The 19,645-nt window shown below is 40.9% G+C and overlaps 1 protein-coding gene across 1 annotated transcript in view; it reads left to right on the forward strand.

The window, feature by feature from the left end:
- Positions 1–19,645, forward strand: part of Spg7 (Paraplegin) — a 794,115-nt gene that overhangs the window by 457,802 nt on the left and 316,668 nt on the right. The window contains 1 exon segment of the mRNA XM_067084903.1: positions 12,551–12,773. Coding sequence (XP_066941004.1) covers positions 12,551–12,773 — 223 coding nt within the window.

Below are 19,645 nucleotides of genomic sequence, written 5' to 3' on the forward strand. Positions count from 1 at the left end.
CCAATAATATTGTATATACTGTATATTCTTATATTGCTTTTGTATTATAAATTGTGATCATAGCGATCAATGTTTTTGTTTGGAAATCGATTACGTGGTAAATTATTAACTCAGTTGAGAGCGCTTTCTTGGTTCTGGTTAGCGTAAATGAATCTCTAGATACTATATTTATATGTGGCAAGGTTATTTTTCGTTATATGAAATGTTTTTAAGTCGAAATATAACTTAAATACGTCTCGTTGTGAAATTAATTTAGCAATTTTTTTCGTTGATAGATGACGTTGGCTGTTTGGGGGCGTTTGTTTTGTGTAAGAAAAAGTAAAGATTCCGTTCGCTATTTTCACTTCATTCCATCATAATATGAGCCTTACGTATTTATCGTTTGTCAGCATAAAAATAGCAGTAATGTGGTCTTTCATGCCCATTAGTTTTGATTAAAGTACTTTCTCTCCAATTTTAATTATGGTCGAGTTTCATCCATGTTGCTGATGCACGATAATTTATAGTCATTAGCAGCTTGAACATTGTTTTCTTAGCTTCAACTACAACTTGCAGCTTAAATTTAGCAGTATATTTCCTCGCCGATCTTTTATCCATAGCAAATAAGGGTATAATGTAAAAATATATCAGTCTTATTCTACTTAACCCTGAAACGCCGAGCGTCTATTTACAAAAGTGTCTCCCGTATGCCGGCGGGTTTTGAGAGTTCGCGCTGAAGCAGAAAGAAAGTTTTTTAAGAAATTCACAATAAATCGAAATATTGTGCTAGTCCTTTAACGCTGACTGGACGTATTTTACGTCGAAAAAAGTTGCCTGTCGGGTGCCAAGTGGACGTAAAATACGTGGACTACAAAAAGTTTTTTAAATATTTGAGGAAAAATACTTATAGGCCTCGTTTGCGAAAAATTTTAAATCACGAGTCTTGAGGGATGCTGGGAGTTCACGGATCACGCTGTTGTTTTGTTTACAATGCGTGACCCAGCTGCAAACCATGCTATGGCAATTTCTTTCTTATCCCAAAGAAAGCATCAGCTAACTCTGCTGAAAATCTCAGAAACTCTTTAGTCACATTGTTGTAAATTTTGCACCGTTTTCTATTAGCCTTTACATAAAGTTTTATATATGAAAATGTGTGCAATTTCATGTAGAACACAACAAAAAATAACTCATGGTTGCAGCTTTTATCAATTTTGACATATTTTCATATAAATCACAATGTGCCAAATTTCAACCTTCTGTCAACTTTGACTCGACCGAAATGGTCGAAAAATGCAATTGTATGCTAAAACTCTTACATTCTAGTAATATTCAATTATTTACCTTCATTTTGCAACAAACGAGAAGTCTCTAGCACAATATTTCGATTTATGGTGAATTTTTGAAAAAAAACTTTTTCCTAACGTCCACGCTAACTCTGCTGAAAATCTCAGAAATTCTTTAGTCACTTTGTCGTAATTTTTGCACTATTTTGTATTAGCCGTTACATAAAGTTTTATATATTAAAATGTGTGCAATTTCATGTAGAATACAACAAAAAATAACTCATGGTTGTAGCTTTGATCAATTTTGACATATTTTCATATAAATCACGATAAGTGCCAAAATTTCAACCTTTGGTCAACTTTGACTCGACCGAAATGGTCAGAAACTGCAATTGTAAGCTAAAACTCTTACATTCCAGTAATATTCAATCATTTACCTTCATTTTTCAACAAACGAGAAGTCTCTAGCAAAATATTGTGATTTATGGTGAATTTTTGAAAAAAACTTTTTCCTTACGTCCACGCTAACTCTGCTGAAAATCTTGTAAGAGCCTGACGCCGTCTCTTCCAAACACGTGTGTGTTCGTGTGTTCGTCGTCCATCGGAGTGGACAAGACAACAAGAGCATCTCGTTTTCTTTCTCTAAAGGAACGTGATTTCAACCATACAATATTTCCGTCTGTTTCTCCCTAACCATTGTTGTCTTGATGTATGTACAATCACCACTACTTGCATTGCCATGCAAGCATTGTAATCATGTACTCATAACATTCCAACGAATCTTCTGTATCAAACTGTGTGTATGTTTCTGTTTGTGAAGACGCCAAACATCTCACCACTCCGATGGACGACGAACACACACGTGCTTGGAAGAGACGGCGTCAGGCTCTTACAATCTCAGAAATTCTTTAGTCACTTTGTCCTAATTTTTGCAGTTTTATATTAGCCGTTACATAAGTTTTATATATGAAAATGTGCAAAATTTCATGTAGAATACAACAAAAAAATAATTCATGGTTTCTAGCTTTTATCAGTTTTGAAATATTTTCATATAAATCACTCTCTCTCTCTCTCTCTCATTTGTAAGTGCCAAAATTTCAAACTTTGGTCAACTTTGACTCGACCCAAATGGTCGAAAAATGCAATTACCTAGCTAAAACTCTTACATTCTATTAATATTCAATCACTTTTACCTTCATTTTACAACAAACAAGAAGTCTCTAGCACAATATTTCGATTTATGGTGAATTTTTGAAAAACTTTTTTGACTTACCATGACGTTTGCCTAACCCTGCTGAAAATCTCAGAATTTCTTTAGTCTCTTTGTCGTAATTTTTGCGCCATTTTATATTAGCCGTTACATAAAGTTTTATATATGAAAATATGTGCAATTTCATTTAGAATACAACAAAAAATAACTCATGGTTGTAGCTTTTATCAATTTTGAAATATTTTTATATAAATCATGATAAGTGCCAAAATTTCAACCTTTGGTCAATTTTGACTCGACCGAAATGGTCAAAAAATGTAATTGTAAGCTAAAACTCTTACATTCTAGCAATATTCAATCATTTACCTTCATTTTGCACAATATTTCGACTTATGGTGAATTTTTGAAAAAAACTTTTTTTTACGTCTGAGCGTTACGAATTCATGCGTCATTTTGTGATAATATTTTGTCTGTGTTGCTTTGATCGTTTTACAATTTGTTATATACCAAAATCATCGCAGTTTAGTGTACAATACAACGAAAAAAAAGTAGCTCATTAGCTTCAACCGTTTTGCTCACAGCGCGATTTGTATACAATTATATATGAAATTTTTTTCCACACTGTCATATATTCCAATATTTAAATATGATAGTGATATTTTTTTTATTTCTGATGGTTGCATACTAAACTTCCGGTAGTGAGAAAAAAGGAGCCAAAAATGCACTCTTAATCTTTAAAAATAAGCGTGCAGTGATTTTTAAAAAAAAACTTTCTTTCTACTTTGGCGCTAACTCCCAAACCCCGCCAGCATACGGCAGACACTTTTATAAATAGAGGCTCGGCGTTTAAGGACGAGACTTCCCGTTTGTTGTAAAATGAAGGTAAATGATTGAATATTACTAGAATGTAAGAGTTTTAGTTTTGAATATTACTAGAATGTAAGAGTTTTAGCTTATAATTGCAGTTTTCGACCATTTTTTTTTATTGCCTCGAGTTAAAGTTGACCGAAGGTCGAATTTTTTCTATTTATCGTGATTTATATGAAAATATTTCAATACTTATAAAGGCTACAACTGAGTTATTTTTTATTGTATTCTACATGACATTGCGCACATTGTGATATACAAAACTTTATGTAACGGCCAATAGAGAACGGTGCAAAAATTACGACAAAGTGACTAAAGAATTTCTGAGATGTTCGGGCGAGTTAGCACGTGTGGACATAAGGAAAAAGTTTTTTTCAAAAATTCACCACAAATCGATATATTGTGCTAGAGACTTCCAGTTTGTTGCAAGATGAAGGTAAATGATTGAACATTACTAGAATGTAAGAGTTTTAGGTTACAATTACATTTTTCGACCATTTCGGTCGAGTCAAAGTTGACCGAAGGTTGAAATTTTGGCACTTATCATGATTTATATGAAAATATTTCAAAACTGATAAAAGCTACATCCATGACTTATTTTTTGTTGTATTCTACATGAAACTGCACACATTTTCATACATAAAACTTTATGTAACGGCTAATAGAAAACGGTGCAAAAATTATGACAGTGACTAAAGAATTTCTGAGATTTTCAGCAGAGTTAGCGCACGTGGACGTAAAGAAAAACTTTTTTTCAAAAGTTCTCCATAAATCGAAATATTGTGCTAGAGACTTCTCGTTTGTTGCAAAATGAAGGTAAATGATTGAACATTACTAGGATGTAAGAGTTTTAGCTTACAATTGCATTTTTCGACCATTTCGGTCGAGTCAAAGTTGACTGAAGGTTGAAATTTTGGCACTTATCATGATTTATATGAAAATATTTCAAAACTGATAAAAGCTACAACCATGAGTTATTTTCTGTTGTATTCTACATGAAATTGCGCACATTTTCATATATAAAACTTTATGTAATGGCTAATAGAAAATGGTGCAAAAATTACTACAAAGTGATTAAAGAATTTCTGAGATTTTCAGCAGTTAGCGTGCACGGAGGTAAGGAAAAAGTTTTTTTCAAAAATTCACCATAAATCGAAATATTGTGCTAGAGACTTCTCGTTTGTTGCAAAATGAAGGTAAACTATTGAACATTACTAGAATGTAAGAGTTTTAGCTTACAATTGTATTTTTCTACCATTTCGGTCGAGTCAAAGTTGACCGAAGGTTGAAATTTTGGCACTTATCATGATTTATATGAAAATATTTCAGAACTGATAAAAGCTACAACCATGAGTTATTTTTTGTTGTATTGTAATATCCTACCAAGACTGAATAAAATGAGGCCCACATGAAAACAGTGCTTGAAAAACCTAAGAGCAGTGGTCAACAAATTCCAGTTAAAAGGTTTTTTAATAAATTGGGAAAAATACCACCTCATGCCCAGCAGATGCTTTCAGTGGTTGGGACTGTGTTGGGATACTCTTCATGGCCTGTTGTCTCTCCCCACCCCATCATACTCAAAACACAATAAGGAAAGACCTCGAAATGTTCCTTGCACAACCCAGAGTTTCCAAACGGCAGTTAGAACGTGTGATGAGCCTGCTGCAGTTCGCATCAGTAATAGATCCAGTATTCATATTGCGACTAAATAATGTGAACAAATTCTGGCTATTGCATGCAAGAAAAAAGATGTGAGGCCAACCTCATCAAAAGAATTGAAAAGTTGGGGAGATACTTCGGCCTTGTACCCGGAAGGAATCTCTGGTGAAACAGGTCACCCTGACTCCTCCATGTGTAAGATTGACAATACTGTATACACAGATGCCTCATTGACAGGTTGGGGAGGACACTGGGAGGATCGTCAGGTGGCAGGGAGGTGGTTAGCTACTTGTAGGAAGTGTCATATCAATTTCCTGGAACTGATGTCTGTAATTTTGTCTCACAAAAAACTCAAACTTCCAGAAGAGACACATATTCTGTTGGTTCTGTACAACACGACTGCAATGCCCTGCATTAAGAGACCGGGATCACATTCACCTCCTCTCAAAATGGTAATGCTAGCCATCCTTCAGATGACACAAGTAAAGAAGTGGCACCTGTCTGCAATTCACCTCACAAGGTCTCTCAATGTAATAGCACACTCTATCAAAGAAAACGACAGCCTCAACATTGTGGATGTTGGACAACCCACTCCTTTCAAACAATAGCCAACATGCTTCCACAACTGAAAGTGGACCTGTTCACCGTATACGAGAATTACAAACTCCCAGTACTGTATATGTCTCCAACTTTGACAATCAAGCAGTAGCAACAGATACCTTCCTACAAGACTGGAACAAGTGGAGGATGATATATCTTTTTCCTCCATTGTCCTAGATATCGAAGGTTTTGAGCAAACTCCTAACGTTCAAAGAACAGCTTACTTAATAGCCCCAAATTGGTCAAACAGGCATTGGTTCCTATCACTTTAACAATGGGCAAAAAGATCAATTCCACTATTGTCCACTATTCTATCCCAGAAAGTAGGAGGGAAATTCGTTTATGCATCCTCCTTTCTGAGCCGAGACCTTCACATGAATTTTTAAAACATCATTTACCATGAAAACTACTCAGCTAACATTGCTAGGTACCTGGTGCAAAAATTACACACATCATCTATCCGACAATACCAGTCCGTATGGAAGTTATGGTTAGATTATATCCATACTGAGAGCCCAGTTGAGATTTGTATAGAAACACTTTTAAATTTTCTGATATACCTCTTTGAAGATGAACGTCTTGTGGTTACAACAGTCATGGCATACAAGGCAGCATTAATGGAACCCTTGCTTTATGGATTTGGGATTGACTCTAGCATAGGGTTGTTATTACCCTTCTGTGGTCTTTTCCTCTACAAAGACCCGCTCCTGAAAGACTTTCAATTACTTGGTCCCTGAACAAGGTACTTAGACCCCTCAATTCAGCGGACCCAATAGAACTACAACTCACTTACTACAAGAGGTGATCTTCCTGATTGCATTAGCATCAGAAGCCTGGATTTGTGAACTGGGCTCTGTTAGACAGGGACGATACATCACACAATCTGCTGATAATCAATTATTATTGTCCCCTGGCCCATCATCCCTGGCCAAGAGTGATGATAGGATCCTTTAAGAAGGAAATATCCAGTTCTTATAAGAAAACTCAACTTAGCAAACAAAACATTATGCCCAATACAAGAACTTAAGGTTTACCTAGAGGTCATGGCAAACATCCCAGAAGGTCCATTTCCCTACACCCTAGCACGAATAAACCTCTCTCCTACAAGGGTTGAGAATAATTTTAGTGTCCCTCATTAAAAAGGCAAACCCACCTCTTTCCTAGGTCACATGATATTAGGTGAGTAAGTACATCGTTGGCCTTCTAAAGAAATGTCTCTTTCGTAGAAGTGTCCGAAAGTACAGGGTGGGCATCAGAGACAGTGTTCTTAAAACATTAATGCCATGAGCTCGAACAAATTCATCTGCATTGCATATCAGTAGATGTTAAGGTTAGTCCTGACCCCATAGGCTCTACAGCAGAAAACCAGGGGTCTTCCTAACGGGTGAGTATGCTGACTATTGCTGGGGGAGATGTGACAAGACTGCAACCACACCCAGCACACTTAGGTAAGTCACTACTGAACTTCACCCTAAAAATGCAAGTTCTTGTTTAGTTTCTCATTTCTTGTTACCAAAACCCCAAAACATTTTTTAGAATAGGGAATGGGGCTTAACCTTTGACCAGAAATATTTTTTGTTTTTCTTTGGGTTTTTGGATTAAAATTTTGAGAACTTAAGCCTTTTGTCACCTGTCAATTTCTTTTGTAAAGCTCCTGGAGGACAAAAGAAGTGACTAAGCTATCAAAAAACAGGTTTTGATGTAGGAAAAAGCTATTTTTGGTAGTCGCTGTTGAGTCCTCAAAACCCTCCCGCTTCCCTTTTGAAAAGGCATGGGATTTGGGCAAGGGATCATCCTACTTTTACCAGCAGAGTAATGGGGCTGGTCTTTTGCTTACCCCAGTTGTAAACAAGATGGCAGGCTCGCATTGTGCAATACAATAGTCACTTCTTACAGTTTTTGACGCAGGAAAAACTGGGTTCACCTTTACTGGAGATGAAGGAAAATGCCCTCTTATCTTTGAGTCCATTATACTCTGTCACGTGTCATAATGTTTTCATTATGACACAAGACCAGGCTAAAAAATATTTCTTTGATACTAGTCTAGTCACCATGGAGCACTGGCACACTATGGGGGTAACTCCTCGAGGACGTAACAGCGACTACCAAAAACAGGTTTTTCCCACATCAGAACCAGTTTTTTGAACTTTATGGAGTGTTCCTTAGAAGGATCCCATGCCTGTCATCTGCAGCTCCCTGGTTGCCCTGATAATTCGGGACAGAAATTTCAAAGACAGGTCTTTATTATCCTCCTCTTTGTTCACATCCCCTGAACTTGCCACATCTTCTTCCTTGCTGGCAGACTTCATCAGCTCTTCCAAATCCTGGTCCATCAGGGGGTCAGATTGGGCATCAGTGAAGGTTGCCAGCATCATCTCCACCAAGGATCCTTGCAAATAGCATTCTCCCCTCATCCTCTTCCTTCTCGATGTACAGATGGTACTCTCATTCACGCCGTAATGGGCAGCTACTGCAACGTAACTTTTCCCTTCCCTCAACATTTCCAGAAGTCCTGCCTTCTCCTGGAGCAATGACCTTCCTCTGGTGCTTAGGTGCTTTGCCAGAAGCCTTAGAAGGAGCAGAGTGTTTAGGAGGCATCTTGGGGCATGATTCAAAAAGATACCTTAAGTACAGTACTGTACAGGCATTCCCCGGTTATCGGCGGCCTCGGTTATCAGGGATCCAATTTTATGGCGCTTGTCTAGCAATGACAAGGACTGGATTTTCAGTGCTGATATGCACCCATCCCCTGTTATCGGTGCTGATAACTGGGGATCGGCGCTGTTATCACCGATTTTCGGTCATCAGCGAATTTTGGTTATCACCACGTCATCAGGAACGGAATCCCCGCTGATAACCAGTGACTGCCTGTACACTGATATGCACCGACACAGATCTCAAGAACAGTAGAGGCATATGCAATGAACTGGGAAGCTGGGCAGAGATGCTGTGTCATTTGGTGCGTCATATACAGTACAGGGCACTGCACATAAGAACATTGATATTTTGAGCATCATATACTGCACATACCGTTCATTGTATTGATATACTGTGTTGCTGTGTTATAAGATGATTTTGAAATGATATTAAAGTGTTTTAGGATAATAGTTGAGCATATATAAAATACATGGGTATTTTGTAGAACGAACGAACTACCTCTAAACGAAATGTTAGGCTTGTTTAGGTCTGTGGAACCTGTTCCGTTGTTTACTGTATTTTCGTGGCAATTTTTTATGATAAAAAATTATTTACTAATTTTGAAATATTAACATAATGTAAACACAGCAAAATATCAATAAAATGTATTTTTTTTTTTTATTTTTGCCCAAAACCACCCCCGGAACTTCCAAACACAGCTTGTGAAAGGAAAATGCATATTAGGAAGCTGAAATACCTAGGCGCAATGCTACTTGACACTATTGGCTTGCATTTGCAAAACAGTCAATCAGGAGCCCCATTTGTTTTCCTTGGTGCTGATTGGCTATGTACCCCCGAGACTTTCTGTTGTGGAGATGTATGTACGTACTCCGGAGCCCCCATTTCTGCCATTTCAAATTGTATCCTTCCACTGTTCAAGTGTTTTGCTGTGTATCTGTGTACTTTTTGCATCTTTGTTCAGTGTTAATCTTTGGTATCTTTTTGAACCGTGCCCTAAGATGCCTCCTAAATGCCCTGCTCCTTCTAAGGCTTCTGGCAAAGATCCTAAGCGCCATGATGCTCCAGGAGAAGGCAGGACTTCCGGATATTTTGAAGGAAGAGAAAGGTTATGCCGCAGTAGCCCGGCATTATGGTGTGAATGAGAGTACTGTCCGGTACATCAAGAAGAAAGATGCAGAGATAAGGAAGGCTGTGAGTGTTAGCTTCTACAGTAGTGCCAAGAAGATTTCCACTGTGCGTGATAAGAGCATCACGAGGATGGAGTCGGCTTTGGCATTTTGGATCATGGACTGCCATAAGAGAACATCCCCATCGACAGCAACATCATTTGCGAGAAGGTAAGACAACTCTACCAGCAGTTTTCAACTGTTATATGGAAGGTTGTGACATGGAAGGCGGTGACGTACAGGAATCAGACTTCTAAGGCTGTGACGAACCTGCCAAAGAAGAAGAGGAAGAGAAAGAAGCAGGACCATCGTCAGCTCCTGAAGGATTTTGGGCCAGCAATGGGTGGTTCCACTGTTTTCAGAGGCGGTTCTAACCAAAGAGTGGTTCTCTGCTTGGGGAAGTGGCAGTGGCTGACACGGAGATGGCCACAAAATATCCCGAGACCTTCAAGAAAATCATCAGGGACAAGGGCTACCATCCAGAACAGGCGTTCAGTATGGACGAGACTGGCTTGTTCTGGAAGAAGATACCTTCACAGACATACCTCATGAAAGACAAAGTCAGAGCCCCCCAGGTTCAAGGCCTAGAAGGATAGGGTTACCCTCATCTTGTGTGGCAATGTTGCTGGCTTCATGCTGAAACCAGGCCGTATTTACAAGACTGCAAACCCAAGGGCCCTCAAGAATAAGAATAAGCACTTGCTGCCTGTGTTTTGGATGCACAACCCCAAGGAATGGATCGCTGAAGTCTTTACATCCAATTGGTTCATTCAGAGCTTCATCCCTCAAGTTAAGGATTACCTCAGTGACTTGTGCATGGAGTTCAAGACATTGTTGATTATGGATAATGCTGGTGGCCACTCTCTGGATCTTTATTATGAGGGAGTCTGGCTTGAGTTCCTCCCTGCCAACACCACCTCTCTCTTCCAGCCTATGGACCAGGGTGTGAACCATGCCTTCAAGGCACTAAACACCCTGAACTCCCTCGAGCACCTTGTGAAGGAAATAGACACTGACAGGACAGTGAAAGTTTGCTGAAGAAGTATTGGCGTAAATTCGTTATTGCAACGTCTGACCGTCATCGACTGATTGTTGAGAGGTATGAAGAAGGAGACCCTTATAAGGGCTTCTCTCCTGAAGAAATTCAACATTTGGCCATTGATAACACAGTTCAGTTGCTGAGGATGGTTGGTGGAGAAGGCTTCAATGACATCTGAAGATGCTTGGTGGAGAAGGCTTCAGTGACATCACCAAGGATGAAGTTGGCACCCTCATTGATGCCCACTCTGACCCCCTGATAGACCAGAATTTGGAAGAGCTGATGAAGTTTGCCAGCAAGGATGAAGATATGCCAGGTTCAGGGGACAAGAGGAGGATGAGGACCTATTTTTGAAACGTCTGTCCCGACCTATGAGGATGGCCAAGGAACTGCAGGAGTCAGCTCCAGCATGGGATCCTTATAAGGAATGCTTCATAAAGTTCACAAATGCCCTTGATGTGTCATGGGCCCCTATAATGTCAGCATGAAGAAGCAGCAACAGCAGCTGCCTATCACCATGTTTCTCAAGCAGATGAAGGCCCCTCCAAAGCCTCCCAAAACCCCTGAAGAAGTGCCTGGAGAACCACCTGAAGAAGGGGAAGTGGCACCCCCAGAGGAGATGTAACTCCTCTGCTTTGCAGTGCAGTCATATCTTCATTGTCATTCATCGGGCTGCACAGCTAATTCATCATCATCTTCAGTCAATGTTCATCACTGGTGAGTACCCGTATGATTTACGTAATCTCAAATTTCTTATTATTTCGTATATTTTTTCAATGCATATTTAAATACAGTATTTAGGTACAGTATGTAACTGTTCCCTGGACTTGAGAATGTACCAATGTCACCCATATCTATGTTAACAGAAAACAGTAAAGCTTGAAGACTACTGGATGAAAGAAAATGTACGTGCCAGAATATAGGGATAAATTTATTAGTTTTTGCCTTGGTAGAAGTACAATAATAGTTGTAAGAGCGTTCACGCGTAGCTGATAGCCATATATTTTTAGGGGTACAGTTGTGTTGTAAGATGACTTTGAATTGAAATGAAAGTGTTTTAGGATGATAGTGTAAGATATATTTGGTGTTTGAACTATTAAAATAGGCAGTTATAAGCATTTTTAGAGGAGGGGGTTCCAACTTATCACAGTTTTCAACTTATTGCGGGTGATTGTGGTCCCGAACCCCTGTGAATACTGGGGGTTAACTGTATTCACCTTGAATGAGCTATAATAAAGGCACATTTGAGTTAAATTCCCAGTGCACAACAGATTGGGTATTTTTTTTAATTTCTTACAAAATAATTTTTGTACACTTAAGAGAAGTCAGGGATTACATTGTAAAGATGTGGAATTTGTATCATGAATTTTTAGCAAAGCCAAACAGCTTAAAGTTTTGTATGCCTGAATTAAAACAACTTGGGAAAATTATAACGTAATCATTTGTGATGAAATGTCAGTGAAGCTTAAAGAGAGCAGTACTGCACATGGTAGTAAGAAAACCTACTTGTCCAAGAAGCACTACTGTGGTGCTGCTTCAAGCATCATACGAACATCATCTTGAGAGCAATGCTGACTGAATTTGTGGCATGGGCTGCTATGTTTCTCCTCAAGAATTTAATAAAAGGGTTTACCATTTTTTTTGGCTGTCATTTTATATGTATACAGTATTTGATGAGTCTTTAAATACATCAAATACTGTATATTTTACCCTTTGTAGGTTAATGGTATCATTAGGCAAATTGTTGCAGATAAGCTGTTTCTGTAGACAAATGTTTGTACAAAACTGTTGGCACTAGCAGATTCATAAAAAAAAACCAGTGGTGAATTAACTTTTAATTCTTTAAGTGCCTGTATCCACCTGTGGTTAAATATCAAATGTGTAAAGACAGCAAGCATTCTGTAGGATTAAAATGACTTTTAGACGAATCTTTTTGTCAGTATAATTATTGTTGATTACAAATTACCTACCTGAGAAGTGAAATGTCAAGTCAGGACAAGACATTGTATAATTTCTAATATTTTTAATATGGTACTTTATGTATTTATTTATTTATTTATTTATTTATTTATTTATTTTGCTTTGAAAGGGACCTCTTTAAAGAAGCAAGAAAGCGTGCCCCTTGCATTGTATACATCGATGAAATTGATGCTATTGGTCGAAAGCGTTCAAGTGGTCAAGGCAATTTTGATGGTGGATCCGGAGAGTCGGAACAGACATTAAATCAGCTGTTGGTGGAAATGGATGGCATAGGCTCTAAAGAAGGTGTCGTGTTACTGTCATCAACCAACAGACTTGATATTCTGGACAAGGTTTGTATAATTTTTATTGTCGTCTTTGGTGTATGTGAATTTTCACTATGGTGTGAACTATTTTTTTATGAGAGAAGGATAAGAAATCAATTGAGATGTTCAAGATGTGTTGTGTACAAATAAAGATTTTGCAGAATTTAATGATTAAGCATTTAATTGTTTTATACAGCAGTCCTGCTTGAGGATTAACAAATGTCTTTGTTATGCAGAAGGCAGTGTCATGTCAGTGTAGTTCAGTGGTATTTACTCATAGATTAGAAGAAAGCTTGATTTTATATTCACTGAGGAACCCATGCTGTGTTACTATTTGTCTGTAGTATATTGACTTTGATATTAAATATAGATCTGAAAAATGACAATGGTAACAGAAACTTCAAAAATGGTGTCAGGTCATAATAATGGTTCAGAGGTGTAAGTCCTGGTAAAGGCAATTTGTTAATGTGAGGGGGGAGAATGGAAATACAGTATCAGCTAAGATCACTGAATATCCCAGTAAGAGGGGAAGGGTGAAATGGGGGGAAAAAGCTGCAAAAATGCAGTTGAAGAAAAAGTTAACTGATCAGGAGCAGAGTTATAGGAATTTTCATTAACACTCATAGGCCTCTTAGATATGTAGGGACAAAGAAGGCAACCATTAAAAATTTGTTTTCATAAAGAAAAAAATAATAGATTGAAACTTAAGTGCATCAGTTTTATTCCCACAGTTTCAGGCCACTGGAGTCTAAACAAGGGATTTTGACAAAGGAAAAATCTATTTCTTGGGGAAGACCTGTGTCACCCAGTGAAATAGTCCATTAGCACTCATTTCTAGGTATAAATATTGCTAAATATACCAGAGAAAAAGCTAACCATAATGCCAGGGTTACGACCCCTGGATCGAACACCATTAGATGGTGTCGGTATACACAAAGGGCGAGTGGTTGCCACTACCATAGATCTCTGTCCTACAGATTTCTCCAATCTCAAAACCCCGAAAAGGGAGGAGCCGTTCCAAAGCCTCATCCTCTGCACCCAGCCAACCACCACCCCGGCCGCCATATTCATCCCAAGTTAGCACCCTCCCCAAGCTGGTATGCCACTCAGGAGGGAAAAGGAAGTACAGGATGGGTCACTGGGTGACACAGGTCTTCCCCAGAAATAGATTTTTCCTTTGTCAAAATCCCTTTTCTGGGCTTGACCTGTGTCACCCAGTGAAATAGTAACAGAGAATCAGCCATACAAAAGCTTGGTGGAGCCCTCTAAGAATTACCTTAATGGAGCTAAATAAAACTATGAGAAAATTACTGTGTTTTAATAACCCAAAACATTCGTATTAAAAACATAATTGACATTATAAGGCACACAGTCTAAATCATAAAATAACCAAAACCAAGACACTTAAGGCTAACAAAGAGATTAAAACAGGATATCCATGAAACGGCCAGGAGTCAGGCTGTGAAGCAGGCCTGACCTAAAGGTTATAAGGCAGGGTAAGTAAACGAGGGAGGTAGGCGAGAGAAATACAAACAATAGATAAACTAAAGTTACATAAACTAGTCCAGGGCTGGGGGAACAATACTTCCTGCAGCTACCGTGGAATATTTAAGAGCCTCTAGAGATTTAAGATAGTGGCGTTTGAACACTGTTGGTGATTTCCAGCCCGTATACTTTTTAAGGTCATCAAAATTCATGTTATGAAAATAATTAACTGATGTGGCCATTACCTGAATATCATGTACCCGAGGTACTGAATCCGGGTTTGCTTGTTTATTGAAATATAGTATTTGTTGCCTGATGGCCTTTAAGGAAATGGTTCCTCCATTTTCCCTAACAAAAAGAGGGCCTGAAATTCTATTAGAAGTTCTATTTAAATAAGCTTTTAAAGTGTTAACTGGACATGAAGACAGATCCTGTGGAAGGGGAATAATCTTCCAAGGAGACCATCTATTTTGTGGATCCTCATTCTTTGCTAGAAAATTGAGATCCGGAGACAACAGAACTTCTCCTGACGGGAGGAAATCAACATGGTTCGGTTCTCTAGAGAGAGCAGACAGTTCAGAAATTCTAGCCCCTGAGGCTAGACTTACTAGAAATAACGTTTTCCTTAACAGACTCGAGTATGTACATAATTCATTATCAGTGTCTGATGCCAATTTAAGTACGTCATTTAAGAACCAGGAAACCGTGTGAGGGCGGGTTGCTGGTCTAAGACGAGCGCATGCTTTAGGAATTGACGAAAAATATGTGTCTGTAAGGTTAATATTAAAGCCATGTAAAAATATTTTTCTTAAAGCAGATTTTGCTGTAGTAATAGTACTAGTGGCCAGTCCCTTCTCAAATACTGATCTGAAGAAAGAGATTGCTAGGTTCGTGGTCATTTCCTGAGCTTCAGATTCCATCAGAAATAATGCTAACTTTTTAACTGCTGAGTCATATTTTCTGAGAGTAGATTCCCTCTTGTCTGATTCTATGAACAGTGTATTAATAGGATCAATGTTAGCGTCTTTCTGAGCTGCGAACTTCATGAAGTCCATAAAGGTAGGGCATTCAGAATTCTTGAGGAAGCTGACACAGTCCAAGTTTGCACTACTTGTGTCAATCTTGGACTGGGGATTTGTTTGCGCCGGAGTTTCAACTCTAGAAGAAGAGGAAACCAATTACTCTTCGGCCAGTTGGGTGCCACAAGTGCTACTTGACCTATGAATGATCTGAGTTTGTGTAAAACTTTCATTAATAGGTTTATTGGTGGAAACAGATAGATCCTTTGCCACCTGTTCCAGTCAATTGACATCGCATCCGTGGAATGAGCTAGAGGGTCTAGATTGGGAGCAACGTAACACGGAAGCTTTTGGTTGCTCTCTGTGGCAAACAGGTCGACCTGGAGACCTGGTACCTGAAGACAAATCCACTCGAATGATGCCTTGTCCAAGGACCATTCCGACTCCAGCGGAGTTGTCCTGGATAGTGAATCTGCAATGACATTTCAGAACACCTGCCAGGTGGGTAGCTGACAGGTGCCAAAGATGTTTCTTGCCAGAGAGAAAATTGCAATCATTACCTGATTGATATGGCTCGACTTGGAGCCCCCTCTGTTTATGCAATGTACAACTACTGCACTGTCCAGTACCAGTCTGATATGAATCTGTCTGGTTGGACGTAGTTTCTTTAGAGTTAGAAATACTGCCATTACCTGTAGAATGTTGATATGGAACTGGTGGAATACAGTCGACCATGTTCCTTGAACTTTCCCGTGTTGGGAGTATCCTCCCCATCCGCTTAGGGAAGCATCCGTATGGATCACTAATGATGGAGGGGGGAATTGGAGAGGCACTGACCTTGACAAACTCTTGACTGTTGACCATGGTTGAAGCCTCTTCCTCAACACCGGCGGAATTAGAGACATCTTGTCTCTGTTTCTGCTGTTGGCTCGTCTCCGCCATACCCTATTTATATCCTTCAGTTTGGCTTTTAGCAGCAAATCTGTCACTGACGCGAACTGAAGAGAACCCAGGACTCTTTCCTGGGTACGACGAGAGGCTCTTTTGTTTTTGAGGAACTGCCTGGTAGCTTTGGCTATTTCCCTCCTTTTGGCTGGTGGAAGTGACAGTTTGTGTGTGTTTAGGTCCCATTGGATTCCTAACCACTGAAACTGAGCCTCTGGAACTAGACGGAATTTCTTCCTGTTTATTTGGAATCCTAAGGATTCCAGGAAGCTGATCACTATGAATGTTGCTTTTCGACATTCCTTGACGTTGGATGCCCAAATTATCCAATCGTCCAGGTATGCGGCCACATAATCGCTTGGGCCTGTAGCTGTTGGACTACTGTCTCTGCCAGTTTGGTGAAAAATTCTGGGGCTATGTTGAGCCCGAATGGCATGACTCTGAACGAGTATGCTTGTTTCTCTAGTCTGAACCCTAGGTAAGGAGAGAAGTTTCTACAATCGGGACGTGATAATATGCGCCTGAAAGATCTATAGAGGTGGTGACAGCCCCACGGGAAGTAGGGTCCGCACCTGCGAGATTGTAAGCATGTGAAACTTGTCGCATTGAATGTATAAGTTGAGACGAGACAAGTCTAGAATTACTCTTTGCTGGATTGAGTCTTTCTTTGGGACACTGAACAGACGGCCTTGAAACTTCAAGTGTCTCACTTTCTGTATTGCCTTCTTTTGAAGAAGGTCTTTTACAAAGTCCAATACTGTAAGTCTTTGGATGGAGGTTGATGGAATCTGACTGGCGGAGGAGGCCCTCTGCTCCAGCTCCATCCCCGACCTTTTGAAACTATGCTGTGGGCCCACGGACTGAAGGTCCAATGGTCCCGGAAGAGATATAACCTCCCGCCTACCTGAGGAGACTCATTGATTGGAAGAGGACTTACTTCCTCTGCCTCCTCGGCCTCCTCCTCTTCCACGGAGAGATCTGGTTGCAGTCCTACCTCTGTAGGCGGCTCTGGCTCTACTCCCCTCGCATGCCTGTTGTAGCCTCGAAACTCCCTTGGCTTTCAAATGAAGCGTTGAAGACTGGGGACGCCACGAAGGCTGGCGGATTAGAGGCTTGTTGAGCCGGCTGCATCAGTACGAACTGCTGCTGAGGCTGAGCTTTGGATGTGGAAGGCTGTCCGATCTGAGAGACCGTACAGCTTGAAGCACAGTTTGAGCCTGGGGTTTCCTGTAATCTCCTGAACCTCTTCCTTTCCTAGGTTGAGGTCCGGAGGTCTCAGGGACTTCCTTTTAAAGGGAGACCCCAGAAGGAGCGAAGACTTTGGTTTGCTCTGGTTGCCTCTGCCAGAACATTATTGACCTCATCCTCAGGGAAGATATTAGGTCCCCAGACAGAACTCTTCATGAGCCTATTGGGCTCATGCCTGATGGTGGTGTCTGCGAAGATATACTTCCGGCAGTTTTGTCTCGCCACCACAAAGTCATAAAGGTCCGATTGGAATGATGCTAACAAGGATTTCGTCAGGACCTGGAACAAAGGTTCGTCAGTGTAGGTCAAAGCTGTTACCTCTGCAATGGTGATGGAATGCAGGGAGCGACTCAACCTGCACTTAGCCTCAAACTCCGCCTTCAGTAGGGCCTCCGGAATCTTGGGTAGTTGTTCACTGAACAAGGTGGAGGCACACTCGGGGTCGAGTTTACCCACTGTGAACGTAGCCGGAGCTCCCGACCAATATTCCGAATCCCCGGGGAAAAGAAGAGAGGTGGGATCTGTCTCCCGGAGTTGAGGCAGTGGTTCGCCATCTATTCCCGCCTGAATGGTCAATTCTGCGATCTTAGTCGTGCAGGGGGTAGGGATGGAGTCACCTACCGAGAACATCGTAAAACTCCCTTTAAAGGGAGTAAGTTTTGTATTTTCGCCTCCCAGTCAGTGAGAGTGCATCAGGCGGATTGGGCTTGGTCCCTGGGAAAGATAACCGTTTCCTTTGGGACCTTATCGATCTAATCCAGGCTTCCTCTGTTAGCCTGGCATAGCCTGGGTAGGGGAGGCACCAGGTCGGGTGGAAAGAACTCCAGTTCTTCCAGACGAGTGCCCAAACCCTCGATGGTCAGGGTGTCATTATGCAGGGGCGCATAGAGCCCAGCCGCCACGGGTTCCCCTTGTCAAAGGGGGACAGTCTGGAGGCATCCGGAACAACATGGGACTGCTGTACTGCTCCAGATTGATAAATCCGAGAGCAAGCTTTCCTGGGCCTGCATCCTTTGTGCCAATGACAGCACTGACTGACCAGAGGTCTCAAGCTTGAAGCAAGCTGAGAAAGAAGTTCAACAAAGGCCTCAGGGTCAAAGTTAGGCTGTGGGGTTTAGCCTTGACACTCTGGATCTCGACCCTTTGGACGGGGAGTAGCCTTGCTTGAGGACGCCACTGATTTAAGAGCCAGTGACGACCTTGAGGGAGCTGGATTAGACCTTTGAGGTCTAGAGGACTTTGGTAAGTCCTTCTTTTTTAAGGATTTCACCTTGGGGATAACAGACCGAGATCTGTCCCCAAGGATAGCTAGCTGGTTTGGGAAATCCCTGAAAGGAAGAAGAAGAAGAAGGAGAACTGAAAAGGGGACTACCAAGACTCTCTCCCCCTGCCTCACTTACCACCTTACCTCCTACCTGATGGTCCAAATCCACTCTCATCGGCTCGAGGTGGATGTTGATGGCCGCTACCTCTTCCGCCACCTCTTCGCATGGGTTGTCTTCTTGGGAGGGCTGCGTCTCTTGCCGGATCCTCTCGATGATTGGGGCGGCTAATTCCGCCAGCATCGCAGCGAGATCCGGGCACCGGGGAGAGAGATTACAAATCCCTCCGACAGGACATATGGTTTGCCAGACGCAATGTTCCTCCCAAATCCGCCGACCCAGACCTTCAAGGTCGACAGCGAAGAGTCACGGATGATTTGGTCAGACTGGAAGAAAAGGCAGGGCTTACTGAAAATATTCTCCAATTTCCCGTATATGTCTATATATAAGCCATTAAAGTCAAAAGAGACTAAAGGATAGCGGTCTCTTAAAACTTACCGACGCATCCACCAGTAATTCGTACAGAGCATAGCAGACTTCACAGCCATCCGGGTGCCAAATGACCACGCCCCCAACGTGGACCGAGCAACTGGAGTGCGATCGGCACACCTCGTGTCCACAGGGTTGTTGGAGAATCGCCAGTGCACCCTGGCTCCTGACAACGCACCATCTGTAAGTGGAATGGTGGTACATGAGTAACGCTAAAGGCAAGACCCGCTGAATTAGGTCCGCGGAATAGGCTACCTTAACACAGATTTATGGGTGATGAAACATGCGTGTCAACAGGCAAAACCCGCCGGAATTGAATCCGGTAGTACAAGACTAATAAACATAGGTTATGCTACAGAATGGCTAACTATTAATTATGTTAAAAATAAGT

This window comes from Macrobrachium rosenbergii, chromosome 41, assembly GCF_040412425.1.
Source record: "Macrobrachium rosenbergii isolate ZJJX-2024 chromosome 41, ASM4041242v1, whole genome shotgun sequence".
NCBI lineage: Eukaryota > Metazoa > Arthropoda > Malacostraca > Decapoda > Palaemonidae > Macrobrachium > Macrobrachium rosenbergii.